The 16,033-nt window shown below is 42.7% G+C and overlaps 1 protein-coding gene across 2 annotated transcripts in view; it reads left to right on the top strand.

The window, feature by feature from the left end:
- Positions 1–16,033, top strand: part of UHMK1 (U2AF homology motif kinase 1) — a 225,708-nt gene that overhangs the window by 130,051 nt on the left and 79,624 nt on the right. For both annotated transcript variants that reach the window (XM_078687146.1, XM_078687156.1), the window contains exon 5: positions 3,125–3,201. In XM_078687146.1, coding sequence (XP_078543272.1) covers positions 3,125–3,201 — 77 coding nt within the window. The remainder of the gene's footprint in view (positions 1–3,124; positions 3,202–16,033) is intronic.

The following is a 16,033-nucleotide window of genomic DNA, read 5'->3' on the forward strand; positions in this document are numbered from 1 at the left end:
TGCAATTCTTGTTAGTTGGAGACGGGTAGACTATTGGAAGAATTGATTGAACATCTTTGGATTGATCTTCCATTTATGTTTGCTGATTACTCCTGCTGAGGTGGTCTGCAAAGTCCCTTGTCCACACCTGGGAGATGTTCCACCAGTAAGTGCACTTAATGGCTTATAAACCTGTGCCAAATCTTTTTTTAAATTTAATCTGGGACTGCTACTGTGAGGAGAAACTGCCTTTATAACGCAGGCTGAGCCACTCATGCAGTTTCCCCTCAAGCGGAACCACGCTGGCGCCTTAACTACTCATATGTGTGGTTAAGGCAGTGTGCTGTCTAGATGTGCGCATGGGCGTGGAGATGAACAGAAAGGATCGGAAGAGGAAGCTCCGTCCGAGATGCGGTATGTCAAGTGGGGCCTGGGCCTGTTTTTTTGGGGAGGGGGGGTGTAGTATTTTGGTACTTGGGCTGGCTTTTGGGTAAGGGCTAGTTTTTAGGGCTGGGGCCGGTTTTAGGGCTCGAGGGAGGCGGGTAATTTTTAGGGCTGTGGTGGTTTTATGGCTTGGGTAGTTTTTAGGGCTGGGCATCTGGTTTCAGGGCGAGAGTGGGGTGGGGTAAATTTCAGGGACGGGGTCAGTTTTTAGGGCCAGGGGGTGGGGGCTGACATGTAGGGCTCAGGGTGGGGTAGTTTTTAGGACTGAGGGGGGTCAAGATTTAGGGCTCGGGGCAGTTTTCAGGGCTGAGGTAGTATTAGGTCTCAGGGGTGGGATCTAGGTAGTTTTTTGGGTGATTTTTACCTCTCATCCCTTTACCAATCATGCCTTTACAACCAAATTGCGTGGTTAAGGCATGCATTCTTAAGACTCATTCGTTGTTGGGACTACGATGTTGAGGCACACATGGTTGTGCCATGTCATACACCCCTGTGAGTGCTTGTCCGCCTGTTTTTGTATGTATCGCGTATCTACCGATTTGTCTGTTCAAATAGAAACCACTTAGCAGTGAAGGTGAGGAAAAAAAGGTCGAATTTCATCTGGATTCCCATAGGTTCCAACAGATTTTTGTGAAACCTATTCTGGCATGGAAATCTGACATTGCATGGTGAGGCGACTCATACGAGCACTACAACCCATTAGGAAATTGTCTGTTTTGATGGTCACTAGTTGCTCTAGGTCTCGAAACAATCTGCCCAGAAATAAGTTATTTGGCTCCAAGAATTGTAGTTTGTCCAGGACATTATATCATCTCAACCAGGGTAATCTAATGAAAATGAGAAGGCATCATCTGTGGTTGAGGCTTTTACAGGGTAAGACTCTAGAGATGTATCATTGTGAGATTCCACCCTGTAGTCAAGCCAAATGTTGTCCCGCTGATAGTTATGAATTGACTTGTGATCAGAAAATGTATGGTGAAGGCAGGACTGGGTCCTTGTTTGTTTTCTTTGGAATAGGGTATTCCCTTATTTCCTTCAAAATAGTCTATGCAAATGTAAGTTTCCTATTTTTGTGTAGAACATGGCTTCGGGAAGTGGCATGTGCGTGGATTTCTCCACAGTTGGAGGTCAGTGTGGATAATACACTGTTTTCTGTTTGGTTGTTCACCATCTTCTTGAAGAAGTTGGTCTACTGCACGCCAAAGGTTTGCCTGACTTTAGTACCAGGTTCGGCATCAAAGAGGTGGCTTCAACCTCCAAGAATTTCCAGCATCAAAATTGCTTTTCAGCACCAAATAGTCTAGACATTAGTGGGCTGTGCAGACTGTTTTTCGATGGTGGTTCCTCATCTAGGTTTGGTGCTTTGGGGCCGTTCCATGGTGTTGGGAGAAGGCTTTGTTTGAAGTTGAACCCTGGAGGAGAATCCCCAGTGTGCAAAGGTACAATATTTGCGTGAGGCCAGAGGGGATGAGCAAGTCTGAGTCTGTGCTAGAAACCCAAGGTGTGCTCTTGGTCTTGGGTGTATTGGAGGCACCTGGATATCCTTTTCTTGAGTTGGGAGGAGTCATGCTGTGTATTGTGCCTTAGTGTGGCTTCAACTGAAGGATGGGCATCCTTCGTCATTGGAGTCTGCTCCCTTGTCTTTCTCTGCTACCACAGTGGATGAATACTCAGTAGCATCTAAGCACTGTATCGTATAATAATGCAACCATCTCAGGTTGTGTCTCTGGCTTGTAATCCCTTTTGGTCAAAGAAATCTATTCAACAAACTTGCTATTTTGTTGTGTTTGCTTTGTAGATGAAATTTACATATCCAATCCTGGTCTGAGCATAGGAATATGCCCTTGCCTGAGAATTAAAAATGTATATGCTCCATTTTGAAATCCTGCCCCCACACCCACCCCATCCCCTTTAATTGAGACCTTCTCATACAACCTGGCCCATGACTGTTGGACCGATTTGGTCCTGAAACTATCATCTGCAGCGGAGTCTAGTTCCTCTGGTGATCAATTATAGACTTTGGGGCACATGGAACGGAGAATCTGAAAAAACTGTCTAAGGTGAAGTCTCTGTCTAAGGTGAAGTCTTTTATCCTGGTGCATTATGGTTTTCAGGAGAGGTATCAAGTCTCCTCCAAGCCCGAAAGAACTTCGAATAGAAATAAGTTGTAAAATTTTTAGCCCAGCACTAGATGGCAGGAATGTACATTGTATGTGATCTGCAGCTATACATGCTTTAAACTAGCACATTACAACATAGAATGCATCTAAGTTAGTTGTTGAAAGAAGGGCTAACAGTGTTAAGAGATTTGAATTGAATGCCTTTTAATACTCCCAACCAGTGAAGGGTGGCAAATCCTAGAGTGTAGTGGTCAGATCTCACCTTATAGACAAGCCTTTGGACTGCTGCATTCTGAGCTCTTAGACTCTGTGAACAAGAATTTGTGGAAGTCCTAGTCTGTCTAGATAAAATGAGAATTCATCAGAGACTCTGCTGAAACAGATGTTTTGAATTGGCTGGAAGTCCTCATGCTGGCGCCATATCAAATAGAATAAATCTGTATTTATCATGCGAGTTCTCACATTTTACAGCCATCGCAAACTAGCTCTCTCTCTGCCTTACCCAAGTAAGCATACCTCTTGTGTTCGGGTTTGAACTATGAAACTGTAGAAATGATTATTTGTTGACATTTTCCATACAGCATGCTTCTTGAAGACCCAAGAGACCGAATCACAGCTGAGAAAGCTTTGTGCAGCCCGTTCTTTAGCATTCCTTTTGGTAAGTTATTATCCTTTTGTTTGTATTCCTTTTTATTTTCTGAAGGCTTCAAAACGTACATCACCAACCCTTCAAATGTGATTGATTTTATAATGGCAGTAATTGCTCAGTCTCCTATACAAGAATCTTATTTTAGTTGTTGTAATATTGTATCCTTATTTTGATATTGGTTTGAAAAGTGTTGGTGCCCTCTGCTCATGGCATGCACAATTTATAATGTGGGTCCTTCACAAGAAGCAGGAGGTTACATTAACATATTCACAGTTATGGTGGTCGGTTCGAATTTCCTAAAGATTATGGGGGTTGTACGATATGGTTAGAGTAAAATAGCTGAGGAATATGAAATGCACTGTAACTTAAGCAATACTTTAATAGGTGCACAATTCAAAGGATACACTGCCACAAGTAAATGCAAACCCAAATTCAAATATTGGTTTCAAAATTCACATCACACGCATAAAAAGAGGTAGCACATTAACATGCCGTTTATTACAACATATTGCATATGGGCACATTGCATTTGTTATTTATGATGCAGAACTCCAATGGAAAAACACATAATAAAAAGATAAAAACCCAATTATACATTAAACATGTTAAATGCATTCAAAAATTCAAACAATTCCTTCATAAATTAAAAAGGATCTGTACACCCACTGTATTACAGAGAAACCACCAAAACAAGGTCATTAAAATCATTATGACAGATCATTAAAAAAAAGTGACGTGTATACTACAATAGCTTGCATAAAGTCCTTTGAGTAGACAAATCAGACTGAAAGTACACATTTTGACATGGATCGAAACATTAAAAAAGTGAAAAGATGTTGTCGCAGCCCAAGTCATGACTGCAAATGTTAAACATTTATTGACCTCTTAAAATATTTGAATGCTATATTTTCAAAAAACAATGTCTTTAAAATATAACAAAGTGCATTGGGCAAGGTTAAAAATTCAAATGCTGCCCTCCAACCTCCAATTCTACTGCCCATATCATTGACAGATCTTAAACACCCTCAACCTTCTATGCTGATCAGATGTTATGAATTGAAGATCAGTAGCATTGAAAGGCATCAAAGTACATTGCAACACTAGGCATTCTACATTTAATCGTACCTACAACAAAGTTAAAGATTAAAAATATTTCACAGATACCCCTTTTGTAAGGATAAACAACCTTGCTTATTAATAGAAGTTTAAAAAACATTTTTAAAAAGTCCTTCACATCTTATTACAAACCATTCCTTTAGGAGGAGACATTAGGCACTTATGGGTCTCCTAAATTTAGACGTTCCGGAAATCGGTTAAACCCTACTGTGCCAGACAATACCCTAGCGGCGGAAAATCACTGATCCGGTTCAAACCAAGTGCCACTGCTTTTTTACATTTATTGCACAGCGTGACCACTTGAGGGAGCCAAAGCAGTAAAAAACAGAACTGTACTGGGTTAGTTTGCATGTTAGAAAACTGTATACAAATCTGCCGATTACATAAAAGAAAAGGTTTTGTTATATTGTAGGCCTTTAAATATTAAGCTGGTTGCCCAGAATCACAGGATGCTCCGCCAACACTGGGATTCTGTTGTCACAGGGAGGCCCAAGCAAATGCTCACTCCCTCCACTGAGGCCTAAGACACTGGGGCAGAGGGGACCATGCGTGGCCCCCAGCGAGGCCCGTTCATACTTCTTCCTCCCCCACCCACTATGGCCTGCAGGCGGTGGCCTGACGGGGTGGGGGTTGGAAAACACTGCTGCTTGGCCGGTCCGACACATGGGGGGCCGAGGTGTGAACGGCTCAGGAGCCGGAGCAACACCTGGCCCCCAGCAGCATATGTTCATTATTGGCTTGTGGGCATGAGACGCAAGGAATTTGTGTTACAGAATTGTTTCATTTTACATGAGATTATATAATTAATTGCGGATCATAAAACTTTGTGATGCGCAGTATTGTTACAAAACATTCCATTGATTTTGTAGTCTATTCAGGTGCATGGTTTCGTTATGCGCGGGAACTAAAATGCAAATATTTCTTGTTTTGTGTGGCAGCAAAGAAAGAGTCGTTCCAACTGTCATTTAGTCAATGGTTCTCAGTCCTAGAGGGCGTGAATGCAATATTATCTATGTGGCGACCGTTTACAGAATATTTGCTTAGTAGTGATGCCAAAGGCAAGCAATGTAAGGATCTTCGGGCGCATATTGATAGTGCTGTGAAAAAAAGTACACTGTACTGCATTCTTAGATTTTTACTGGAAACATGACTGCTGTAATGGTCATAGTCCAACAATTGGAGTCTAAAAACACGCTTGCCTACCAAGTGTTCAGCATAATTGATCTAGATGTGAAACATCTCCTCAAGAGTAGGCTGGGCAACACTTTTAGTGACTTTGACACTGCCACATGTTCCTTGTTAGAATGCTTGCCACTTGGTAAGCAAAGAAGTGTTGATGAGCAATTCAGGACATTTTGTTTTATAATGCATGAGAAATGGCTAGCAATGATGCATAGAAATGTCCCTTCACCAACCGTGGCATTTGAAATCAAGGAAGCCTCGCTGTGATACTCTGCACAAGTTCCGTGAAGGGGAATTTTCTCCAGACTTTGAAAAGTACAGCTTCATTTTTGACTGCTTTACTAACTCTGAGGGCATATGCACCCAGTTCAATGCATATGTTGCAGAACTTGTCCCAGAGAATCTCAACTTTCAGGTGCACAGGTATTGGCATGGTAAGCTACTTCAGCGGCCAGAGTTGGCAACTTGTGTACTGGATGATTTGGAGTTGCCAGTCTCAAGTGCTAATGTCGAGAGGGCCTTTTCACAAAACAAAGTTTACATGGGAAGGAAAGAGAGCGCACATTACCAAAGACTCACTGAAGAAATATTGTTTAGTGTACTACAATACGTTTAACTGGTAAAAATGTATTTGGACCTCATATACACTGTATGTACATTTTCTATATGTCGTGCACTATCAGTGCAGAAAGCAAGCAATAATAAAAGCAAAATGTTTCATAAACACCGGAGAAAAAAAATGGTGCTGTTTTTAATGGCACGAAAATGGGTAACCACTGTTTTTTTAAGGTCGTGAAAACACTGGAAAAAAACCCTAGAATTTACCAAAAATAGAAACTGAAAACGGGAAAGGCCTACTTATACTGAATGGATGTTACAATTAAACAGTGGCCATAAAAAGTGGTGACGTGTATTATGCAACACAGGACGTGCAACTGTTAAATCATTAAAATCTTGAACATATAGCTGGCATAATTTACAATTTCCCTCCTCCTTTGGCACTTTATCCCAAATACCAGTAATAACACGTAGGTGGAGCAGATCCAATCTCATTAAAAGGATCAATGTTCGGATCCCATGAAAGAGATTCCAGGTTAGATGTGGTTGAGGTTTGTTCCCAAGATTGCTCTCCTCTACCAACAGATCTCCCACATTTAATTTGACATAAGGCAATATCTGTTATACCCTGGAATAAGGGGGTTTTCTTGATAATTTCTTGAACAGCAATATTCTCAATAGTGATATGGTTTCTCCTAAAAACCGGCTTGTTCAGGGGGAATAATATTATGTTTGAGGCATATGAGCTGCAGATTACACACTGTGCATAGATGGCCACCTAGTATTGGCCCGGATGTTTGCAGTTTGTTTTTGTTATAGAAAAGTATTTGGAAGTCACAGGATAGGTGACTCCTTCTTCGGATCATACTGCGCATGGGCACCAGCTCCATCCCTAGATTGTTTTTCTCCGCCACCGGGCTCAGATGGGTTTCCAGCACTCCATGTTGGAACAGATTTCCTTCGACGCGCAATCCTCACCAGCTTCCAGAATTTAGTTTTGAACGCGTTTCCAGCCGACACTACTCTTCAACATCAAAGATTTCGATTCCGGTCGTCGACGATGGCCTTCGGGCCTAACCAGGCCTCGACCCCAGCTCATGGAAAGAACGCCATTTAAAAAGTGTCCTCAATGTGGGTCGAAGTTTCCCCACGCAGACCTTCATGAGGTGTGTAGCCTTTGCCTCTCCCCGGAGCATGAGGCCAGAGACTGTTCCGCTTGTGCCTCCTTCCGCTCCAAGAAGACGATCCGGGACCGAAGAGCTAGGAGAACAATGGCTCATTCTTCAGCTCTGATTCCAGACGACATCTTCGCAGAGGGCGTCGACAGCAACTCCGAGGCAGAAGATTCCGAAATTGAGGACATCACTCAAGCACAGCGGGTCGTAAGTAAGATCGTCGACTCGACACACCCAAAGAAGGCTCCGGTCACGCCCTCTGGCTCGGGTGCACACCGAGACACTGCTTCTACTGCCCCACCTTCGGGCCCGGCTAAGAAGCTAGCTAAGCCTTCCGGCGACTCGGGCTCGAGTTTGCCTCCCCATGGTGCCGGCGCATACCTATTGGTTTGAAAAGTGTTGGTGCCCTCTGCTCATGGCATGCACAATTTATAATGTGAGTCCTTCACAAGAAGCAGGTGGTGTACATTAACATATTCACAGTTATGGTTGTCGGTTCAAATTACCTAAAGATTATGGGGGTTGTACGATATGGTGAGGGTTAAATAGCTGAGGAATACGAAATGCACTGTAACTTAAGCAGTACTTTAATAGGTGCACAATTCAAAGGATACTTTGCCACAAGTAACTGCAAACCCAAATTCAAATATTGCAGTTTCAAAATTCACATCACGCATAAAAAGAGGTAGCACATTAACATGCCGTTTATTACAACATATTGCATATGGCCACATTGCATTTGTTATTTGTGATGCAGAACTCCAATGGAAAAACACATAATAAAAAGATAAAAACCCAATTATACATTAAGCATGTTATATGCATTCAAAAATTCAAACAATTCTGTACACCCACTGTTTTACAGAGAAACCGCCAAAACAAGGTCATTAAAATCATTAGGACAGATCATTAAAAAAAAAAAAGTGACGTGTATACTACAATAGCTTCGATATAAAGTCCTTTGAGTAAAAAAATCAGACTGAAAGTACACATTTTGACAAGGATCGAAACATTAAAAAAGTGAAAAGATCTTGTTGCAGCCCAAGTCATGACTGCAAATGTTAAACATTTATTGACCTCTTAAAATATTTGAATGCTATATTTTCAAAAAACAATGTCTTTAAAATGTAACAAAGTGCATTGTGCAAGGTTAAAAAATCAAATGCTGCCCTCGAACCTCCAATTCTACTGCCCATATCATTGACAGATCTTAAACACCTACAACCTTCTATGCTGATCAGATGTTATGAATTGAAGATCAGTAGCTTTGAAAGGCATCAAAGTACATTGTGCAACCCTAGGCATTCTACATTTAATCGTACCTACAACAAAGTTAAAGATTAAAAATATTTCACAGATGCCCCTTTTGTAAGGATAAACAACCTTGCTCATTAATAGAAGTTTGAAAAACATTTTTTAAAAGTCCTTGAAATCTTATTACAAACCATTCCTTTAGGAGGAGACATTAGGCACTTATGGGTCTCTTAAATTTAGACTTTCCGGAAATCTGTTAAACCCAACTGTGCCCGACAATACCCTAGCGGCGGAAAATCAGCGGACCCGGTTTAAACCAAGTGCCACTGCTTTTTTACATTTATTGCACAGCGTGACCACTTGAGGGAGCCAAAGCAGTAAAAAACAGAACTGTACTGGGTTACTTTGCATGTTAGAAAACTGTATACAAGTCTGCCGATTACATAAAAGAAAATGTTTTGTTATATTGTAGGCCTTTAAATATTAAGCTAGTTGCCCAGAATCACAGGATGCTCCGCCAACACTGGGATTCTGTTGTGTCACAGGGAGGCCCGAGCAAAGGCCCACTCCCTCCACTGAAGCCTAAGACACTGGGGTGACAATGCCTGGCCCCCAGCGAGGCCCATGCATACTTCTTCCTCCCCCACCCACTATGGCCTGTAGGCGGTGGCCTGATGCGGGGGTTGGAAAACACTGCTGCTTGGCCGGTCCGACACATGGTGGGGCCGAGGTGTGAATGGCTCAGGAGCCGGAGCAACAACTGGCCCTCAGCAGCATATGTTAATTATTGGCTTGTGGGCATGCACAAGGAATTTGTGTTACAGAATTGTTTCATTTTACATGAGGTTATATAATGAATTGCGGATCATAAAACTTTGTGATGCGCAGTATTGTTACAAAAACATTCCATTGATTTTGTAGTCCAACCACCGAGACACTGCTTCTACTGCCCCACCGTCGGGCCCGGCTAAGAAGCTAGCTAAGCCTTCCGGCAACTCGGGCTCGAGTTTGCCTCCCCACGGTGCCGGCGCACACCTACCGGCACCGAACAAGACAACATCACCTACCACGCCGGCATCGAAACAATCTGCGCCGAAGCATACCGCTAGTCCCTCGGCACCAAAACCCAGGTCGGAACCAAGCAAACGCGCTTCGGATTCAAAAAGACCACCGGAACCGAAAAAACCATCAGATCCGAAAAATGCACCGGAGCCGAGAAAACCATCGGAGCCGAAAAAACTATTGGAACCGAAAACCATCGGAGCCGAAAAAAACACCTGCTTCTCCTATTAAAGACATTGCCAAAAAAACAAAAGAAGCTACGTCGGTGCCGAAACCGCCTTCCGCACCACAAGATCAGCCTCCTGCAGAGGACTTATTTCAACCAGACCCTGCACAAAAGACTCTGGTTAAAGATCCAATCACTGGTCGAATAACTCAAAGTTCAAAAAAACGACCACTAGATGCACCTGCTCCTCATCCAAAAAAGGACATGGCTACCTCTCCTCTAAGAGTTCCTTCCCCTTCTCCCCCAACTGCACCCCTACCTCAACATTCCCCTACATCCTCTATCATACCAGATGATGACCACAGGGATGATAGCTCTGATGATATAGGGGGTAATCCAGATGATCCATCTATTCCTCCAGGCTCACCTGACCCGTGGGATGATTATAACACCCCAGACATCCCAAATGTCCATAAGGACGACATATACCACTCTAGGCCTTCCCCACCAGAAGACACTATGGGCTTCAATCAATTAGTACACAGAGCTGCGCAGTATCATGGGGTGGACATGCATACAGACCCTGTAGATGAAGACTTCCTAATGGATACCTTTGATAATGCACACAGGTCCTCATCCATTTTACCCATGCTTAAAGGAGTGCTTAAGCATACTCCTGAAGTCTTCAAAGACCCAGTTAGAACTCTGGTCATAAACCCACGAATAGAGAAGAAATATAAAGCCGCCCCTTCAGACCCAGCATATATTAAAGGCCCAGTACCACTAGACTCGCTTGTGGTTTCCACTGCACGCAAAAGAGCAAATTCACAAACATCAGGTGAATCTCCCCCACCAGATAAAGAGTCTAAGCTCCTAGATGCATCGGGGAAAAGAACTGCGTCTCAAGCAGCAAACATGTGGCGTATTGCCAATACACAAGCATTATTGGAAAGATATGACAGGGCACATTATGACGAATTAGAATCTTTAATGCAGCATCTCCCTGATAAGTACAAAGATAGAGCAAATGAACTTATCCAAGAAGGGAAAAATATTACAAACACCTCCCTTCGTTGTGCACTTGATGCAGCAGACACTGCCTCCAGAGCAGATAACACCAGTGTTTTGTTGCGTAGACATGCCTGGCTACGCATATCAGAGTTCAAACCTGTAGTCCAAAGTGCTATACTTAACCAACCCTTCAATGAGCAACACTTATTCGGACCCAACGTAGATGTATCCCTTGAAAAAATGAAAAAGGATACATATGCGGCAAAATCTATGGGAGCCCTGCTGTCGCACTCTCCCAGACGTTCATTTCGCCGCTCATCTTACAGAGGCGCCACCAGGGGATACTCTTCAGACACACCTTCTACCTCGTACAAAGCCCCCACACAATCCACCTATAGTAGGGGCTACCAAAGGGGTGGTTACAGAGGTAACCACAATAAGGGCAGAGGTAAAAACAACTACTCACGCTCTGCCTCTATCCCTGTCCAATGACTTCCATACCCTTCCCCCACCTCATTCCACTCATGTCGGGGGAAGACTACAACAACACTTACCAGCCTGGGAAAACATCACATCAGACAGGTGGGTGCTTCAAATAATTCAGTCAGATTACTGTCTAGAACTAACATCCACCCCCCCCCCAAACATACCACCCAGGCAGCAGGAACATTTGTCACTGCTCAGGCAGGAAGTGATATCCTCCTGCACAAAAATGCAATAGAAATAATCCCAATGCATCAGCAAAACAAAGGAGTATACTCCCTATATTTCTCAATCCCAAAGAAGGACGGATCTCTAAGACCTATTCTAGACCTCAGACCTCTAAACATTGACATACAGTCGGATCATTTTCATATGGTCACACTCCAAGTCCTTCCGCTCCTGTTACAAAACAACTTCCTTGTCACTCTAGATCTCAAGGACTCCTACTTTCACATTCCTATCCACACAGCGCACAGAAAATATCTGATTTGTGCTAGACGGGCAGCACTACCAGTTCAAAGTGCTCCCATTCAGAGTCACAACAGCACCAAGTGTGTTTACCAAATGCCTAGCAGTGGTAGCAGCACACTTAAGACAGCATATTCACGTCTTCCCATACCTAGACGACTGGCTCATAAAAGCCAGCTCATACAGCCAGTGTGTACAACACACTCGCGCTACCATTCAACTGCTCCACAACTTGGAATTCACAGTAAATCACGCCTGCAACCTTCGCACATACAACAATATCTCGGCGCTACAATAAACGCACAACTAACACTAGCCTATCCCTCTACAACCAGGATAACAAGTGGATTATAATCCTGGGTGCTCAAGGAGTTTAAAAAGGCGCTCAAGAAGCAATACACACTTGTAATTACTCTCTACAGTTTCTGTTACTTGGGTGCTTACAATGTTCAGGGGAGGAAAACACCCAACTCCTCCCTGCGTAATCAAAATGATTAGGCACACCTATAAAGTCACACAAATTGAAGCACTCCAACAATAATAGCTCCAAATAGCTCAAATAATTAAATCATCCAGAAGACTTTTGAAGACTTTCTTCTTTTATTCCAGTTCCAACTCCAATCCCAAACCAACGCGTTTCGCCGAGGTTATTAAACACCTATCGGCTTCATCAGGGCTGGAAATAATACAAAATGTTTCTATCTTAGCAATATGTACACATTTTACAATTTAAATTAGAACAAGGATAGAGCCCCATTATGGCCCATAAAGAAAACATTTGTCATTCAAAACTCTCATTGTTTAGTGAATACATGCACATCACTCCTGATCATAATACTTTGTTATGACAGTTTCGTTTTTTTGAGTAGTGTAGCACTTGAATAATATTACGCATATGATCAGGATTCTTCCTTTCATGCTGAAACTTAAGAGTAAGGAAAATGTTTCTCCCTTCAGGCAAGAGAGCATATTTATGAAGACAAGGTAAAATACTGTCAGAGTAAACTTGTAAAATTTTGGGGCAATAAGCAGACTCATATAAGCAATTTCACAAGAGGCTGTTCACTTTCAATTTTGCATGAATATGTAGAGGTCATTTCAAGACACCACTATGATGCTTATTGGGACTATATATTTCACGTAATGGAGGTTGTCTCAAATGTATTTCCAATAATACTGTCATAACAAAGTATTATGATCAGGAGTGATGTGCATGTATTCACTAAACAATGAGAGTTTTGAATGACACAGGTTTTCTTTATGGGCCATAATGGGGCTCTATCCTTGTTCTAATTTAAATTGTAAAATGTGTACATATTGCTAAGATAGAAACATTTTGTATTATTTCCAGCCCTGATGAAGCCGATAGGTGTTTAATAACCTCGGTGAAACGCGTTGGTTTGGGATTGGAATTGGAACTGGAATAAAAGAAGAAAGTCTTCAAAAGTCTTCTGGATGATTTAATTATTTGAGCTATTTGGAGCTATTATTGTTGGAGTGCTTCAATTTGTGTGACTTTACAGGATAACAAGTGTACAAAATCTCCTCGCAAGATTCAAGCTACAACACTCGCTTCCAGCTCGCGTGTTCATGCAGCTCATAAGAATGATGGCATCTTGCATATTTATAGTACCTCGCGCAAGACTGCAAATGCGTCCACTTCAAGAGTGCCTAGCACGCCAATGGAACCAGGCTTGTGGTCAATTAACAGACCTAGTGTTGGTAGACAGTCGGACTCATCGCTCTCTGCAATGGTGGAACACCAAAAACCTTTCAAAGGGCAGTCCGTTTCTAGAGCCAGTTCTCAAATAATCATGACAGCGGACGCATCGCTCTCCGGCTGGGGAGCTCACCTACTGCATCACAACACCATGCAAGGCAGGTGGACACCTCAACAAAAGTTACTCCACATGAACCACTTGGAGTTACTAGCTGTTTTACTAGCCCTAAAAGAATTCCAAAAACAATTATCAGGCAAAGCTGTCATAGTCCTCACAGACAATATGACAGCCATGTACTACATAAACAAACAAAGGAGAACACACTCTCTGCAGCTCTCTCAGTTATCACAGCAGATATGGAGATAAGCTATACCACTAAAGATCTTCCTCTTAGCAGACCTGCCATGGTGTTTGGTACTCATGGAACGTGTTGGGCTAAGTCGACAGACACAGCGGATCCATGAGTGGGAACTTCATCCGCAAGTTCTTCAACCGTTCTTTCAAATGTGGGGACAACCTTAGATAGACCTTCGCCACCCACGAAAACGCAAAATGCCCAAACTTCGCCGCCAGATATCCACACCCGCTGTCCAAAGGCAATGCGATATGGATGAACTGGCCAGGACAATTTGCGTACGCTCTCACTACTTCCGTTAGTGGTACGCAAGCTACAGCAACATTCCCTAACACTCATTCTAGTTGCTCCAACTTGGGCCAGACAACCGTGGTACACAACGCTGCAGCAACTATCTGTGGTACCACACCAGAAACTAAGCCTATAGCCACGCCTCTTAACACAGAACCATGGAGAGATCAGACACCCGGACCCAGCTCAGCTCAACCTAGCGATCTGGCTCCTGAAGTCATAGAGTTTGGTTACCTCAACCTTCCTCCAGAATGTATGAACGTTATTAAAGAAGCTAGACGTCCCACTACTAGAGCATGTTATGCTGCTAAATGGAAACTGTTTGTGATGTACTGTCAAAACAACCACATAAATCCTTTAGATGTGTCCATTCAACACATCATAGGATACCTATTACACCTTCAAAAGTGTAATTTGGCCTACATGTCTATCAGACTACACCTTGCTGCCATTGCAGCATATTTACAAAATAGACAACATCTATCTCTTTTTACAGTACCTGCTATAAAGGTTTTCATGGAAGGTCTCAAAAGAATAATCACTCCCAGAACGCCACCTTCACCAGTGTGGAACCTGAACATTGTTCTCACACGGTTAATGGGATCTCCCTTTGAACCGTTACATAAATGTGAATTGCAATTCCTAACTTGGAAAGTAGCTTTCCTAGTAGCTATTACTTCTCTCAGAAGAGTTAGTGAACTACAAGCATTTACCATTCAAGAACCTTTTCTGCAAATGCATCATAATAAAGTGGTTCTACGTACTAATCCTAAATTCCTTCCAAAAGTCATTTCACCCTTCCATCTGAATCAGTCTGTTGAGCTGCCCGTATTTTTCTCGCAGCCACAAACAGTCGTAGAAAGAGCTCTTCACACCTTGGATGTCAAAAGAGCATTACTTTACTACATTGAAAGGACACAAACTTTTCGTAAAACTAAACGTTTTGTGTCTTTTTCACCACCACATAAAGGTAACCCCATATCAAAATCTGGGATAGCTAGGTGGATTGTTAAATGCATACAAATCTGTTACCACAAAGCTAAACGTACGTTATCTATTCCTCCCAAAGCCCATTCTACAAGGAAAATAGGGGCTTCAATGGCATTTTTGGGGAAAAATCCACTAGATATATGCAAAGCTGCTACATGGTCTACACCGCACACATTCACAAAACACTATTGTGTAGATATGCAAACTAAACAACAAGCCATTGTGGGCCAGGCTGTGCTAAAAACTCAGTTTCAAACAACTGCAACAGATACTGGTGGTCGCCGCTAAAGGTGGGTACTGCTATACAATCTATGCAAAGTGTATAATCTGCAGCTCATATGCCTTGAACGGAAAATGCTACTTACCAGTATGCATCTGTTCTTGGCATGTAGAGCTGCAGAGTTACACACGCCCACACGCCTCCCCGGCTACCTTTATCTGTTCCAGTATTACCTTAATTAGATACAAATTATATGGACATCACTACTTTCTTGTAAGACTCCATCACTTCCCTAATGGCGAAAAACAATCTGGGGATGGAGCCAATGCCCATGCGCAGTATGATCCAAAGGAGGAGTCGCCTATCCTGTGACTTCCAAAGACTTTTCTATAACAAAAACAAACTGCAAACATCCTGGCACCCAACACTAGGTGGCCATCTATGCAGTGTGTAACTCTGCAGCTCTACATGCCAAGAACAGATGCATACTGGTAAGTAGCATTTTCCTTTCTTGCACCCATTCTTGAAGATGGGAGAGTGAACTCCTAGCAAAGTGTTTACCTGTCTCATCCAATAATGTTATCTGTCAGAAGCTAGCAGGAGAAGATTGTGGGCCCTTTTTATAAGCAGAATGATGATACTGCCCCTCCAAGAGGAAGTGATTAATCCAATCCTATAACCATATGCAAAAAGTGGATTAAGAAATAGTCCCCTCTCAACAGCCTCTGTTTTTTAATGACCGCAGTAGGGATCTCATCAAGCCCCATCGCTTCAGAGGTTGCTGCATTT

This window comes from Lissotriton helveticus, chromosome 1_1 (genome assembly GCF_964261635.1).
Source record: "Lissotriton helveticus chromosome 1_1, aLisHel1.1, whole genome shotgun sequence".
Lineage (NCBI taxonomy): Eukaryota > Metazoa > Chordata > Amphibia > Caudata > Salamandridae > Lissotriton > Lissotriton helveticus.